This window comes from Penaeus chinensis, chromosome 27 (assembly GCF_019202785.1).
Source record: "Penaeus chinensis breed Huanghai No. 1 chromosome 27, ASM1920278v2, whole genome shotgun sequence".
Classification (NCBI taxonomy): Eukaryota; Metazoa; Arthropoda; class Malacostraca; order Decapoda; family Penaeidae; genus Penaeus; species Penaeus chinensis.
Window position 1 is genome coordinate 17,780,707 of NC_061845.1, and position 2,500 is coordinate 17,783,206.

Below are 2,500 nucleotides of genomic sequence, written 5' to 3' on the forward strand. Positions count from 1 at the left end.
TTTGGGGAGAGGGACTAGAGGAGATCTACATGCATGCTTCTGCAATCCCTATAATATATATGAAGAAGAAAAATAACTATTACAGTCAGAAAAAAAGTATAATAACCAAGAGGATGGACAAGAAGGACAGCAAATGTCCTGCAAATACTAATCTATCTATCTATATATGTATTAAAAAAAATATCTGAAATCCTGGGAGCTACCTTTTCCAGGATAAAAGCATATTATAGGGGCTGGTATTCACTATTATATAAATATATCAATACAGATACATATATTTATATACTTAGTTTTTTCTTAATATCAATTAATAACTAGCTTTTGTCTGGGCTTGTAAGGGATTTGATGGGAGTCAAACTACATGCCTTCCATAACCGTACTAGCTTCCTATACATACCCTATACAACAGCAGAACATAAGCTCTATAATTTTACACAAACATGTAAAGTGAGGATGATATCCATGATCATTCTTCCCCTTGATTATTTGTGCTTTGTCTACCATGCCTATGATCAACTCCAATCAAGAGTGACAATAATAGTATCCAGTTTTGAAGAAAAGACAATGAGAATTATAATAGCATTGTGGTAGAATTGAACAGTGAATCAATGACTTCACAAATCAGATGAATATGAACCTCAAAGAACAGACGAATAAGAACTTCAAAGATTAGATGAATAGGAACTATTTCTAATTTTTCAAATTAATAAATATATGAAATATCTTATCAGTAACCCTCACAGGGAAATAAAAGTTTAGTCTACCTCTTCAAGTGTTTTTCTCCTACCTAATATTCATACAAGGATATAAATCTTAATGAAATGCTAAGAAAGAGAAATAACCAAAGTTAAACGTTAGAAGAACATTAAATATCATTCTAAGATAAGAAAGAAAGAAGAGAAAGAAAAAAAACTCCAATTGATTTACAATATGAGATAAGAATGGACTTGCAGAGCAAACCTTCACTATGATTTCTTGCAATTAATGAATTTCTGTAGAACAATATCAATTGCATCTAACAAGGACTGAAACCTATGTTTCATAACCTATAAAACTGGAGCAAGAGAGAGAGAGAGAGAGAGAGAGAGAGAGAGAGAGAGAGAGAGAGAGAGAGAGAGAGAGAGAGAGAGAGAGAGAGAGAGAGAGAGAGAGAGAGTGAGAGAGAGAGTGAGAGAGAGAGTGAGAGAGAGAGTGAGTGAGAGAGTGAGCGATAGAGTGAGCGAGAGAGAGAGAGAGAGAGAGAGAGAGAGAGAGAGAGAGAGAGAGAGAGAGAGAGAGAGAGAGAGAGAGAGAGAGAGAGAGAGAGAGAGAGAGAGAAAGAAAGAGAGAGAAAGAGAGAGAAAGAGAGAGAAAGAGAGAGAAAGAGAGAGAAAGAGAGAGAGAGAGAGAGAGAGAGAGAGAGAGAGAGAGAGAGAGAGAGAGAGAGAGAGAGAGAGAGAGAGAGAGAGAGAGAGAGAGAGAGAGAGAGAGAGAGAGAGAGAGAGAAAGAAAGAAAGAAAGAAAGAAAGAAAGAAAGAAAGAAAGAAAGAAAGAAGAAAGAAAGAAAGAAAGAGAGAGAGAAAGAAAGAGAGAGAGAGAAAGAAAGAGAGAGAGAGAAAGAAAGAGAGAGAGAAAGAAAGAGAGAGAGAAAGAAAGAGAGAGAGAAAGAAAGAGAGATAGAAAGAAAGAGAGAGAAAGAAAGAAAGAGAGAGAGATAGAAAGAAAGAGAGAGAGATAGAAAGAAAGAGAGAGAGAAAGAAAGAAAGAGAGAAAGAGAGAAAGAAAGAGAGAAAGAGAGAAAGAAAGAGAGAGAGAAAGAAAGAATGAGAGAGAGAAAGAAAGAAAGAAAGAAAGAAAGAAAGAAAGAAAGAAAGAAAGAAAGAGAGAAAGAAAGAAAGAGAGAGAGAAAGAAAGAGAGGGAGAAAGAAAGAAAGAGTGGGAGAAAGAAGGAAAGAGAGGGAGAAAGAAAGAAAGAAAGAGAGAAAGAAAGAAAGAAAGAAAAAAAGGAAGAAAGAAAGAAAGAGAGAAAGAAAGAAAGAAAGAGAGAAAGAAAGAAAGAAAGAAAGAAAGAGAGAGAGAAAGAAAGAAAGAAAGAAAGAGAGAAAGAAAGAAAGAGAGAAAGAAAGAAAGAGAAAAAGAAAGAGAGAAAGAAAGAAAGAGTGAGAGAAAGAAAGAGCAAGAGAGACTTACCTTTGTTTCTCTGCCATTGTCTTCAGGCGATGATGGCGATGAAACATTCCTGTAGTCTGGTGAATTACTTGTGTCTGACAATTTGTCTTCTGGTGGGTCTCCTACCAAAGTTCTGAAAGGATTATGTTATTTAAAATCTCAAAGTATTAAGAATAAAAGTACATAATCCAAATCTAATCTGAAGATTGTGAGAACTGGTCCAAACCCTGATAAATAAAATTTAACCGGTTCATTCCTGGAGGATCTTCAGACATCCCCTGTCTACTTTTATTTGAATACATCATTTCTCTTTAAATAAACATAGTTCCACAAGTGCTTAGTCTACCTAACC

At 35.2% G+C, this 2,500-nt stretch overlaps 1 protein-coding gene across 5 annotated transcripts in view; it reads right to left on the reverse strand.

The window, feature by feature from the left end:
• Window positions 1–2,500, reverse strand: part of LOC125039584 (ubiquitin carboxyl-terminal hydrolase 47-like) — a 60,036-nt gene that overhangs the window by 8,625 nt on the left and 48,911 nt on the right. For all 5 annotated transcript variants that reach the window (XM_047633708.1, XM_047633705.1, XM_047633706.1 and 2 more), the window contains one exon: window positions 2,170–2,281. In XM_047633708.1, coding sequence (XP_047489664.1) covers window positions 2,170–2,281 — 112 coding nt within the window. The remainder of the gene's footprint in view (window positions 1–2,169; window positions 2,282–2,500) is intronic.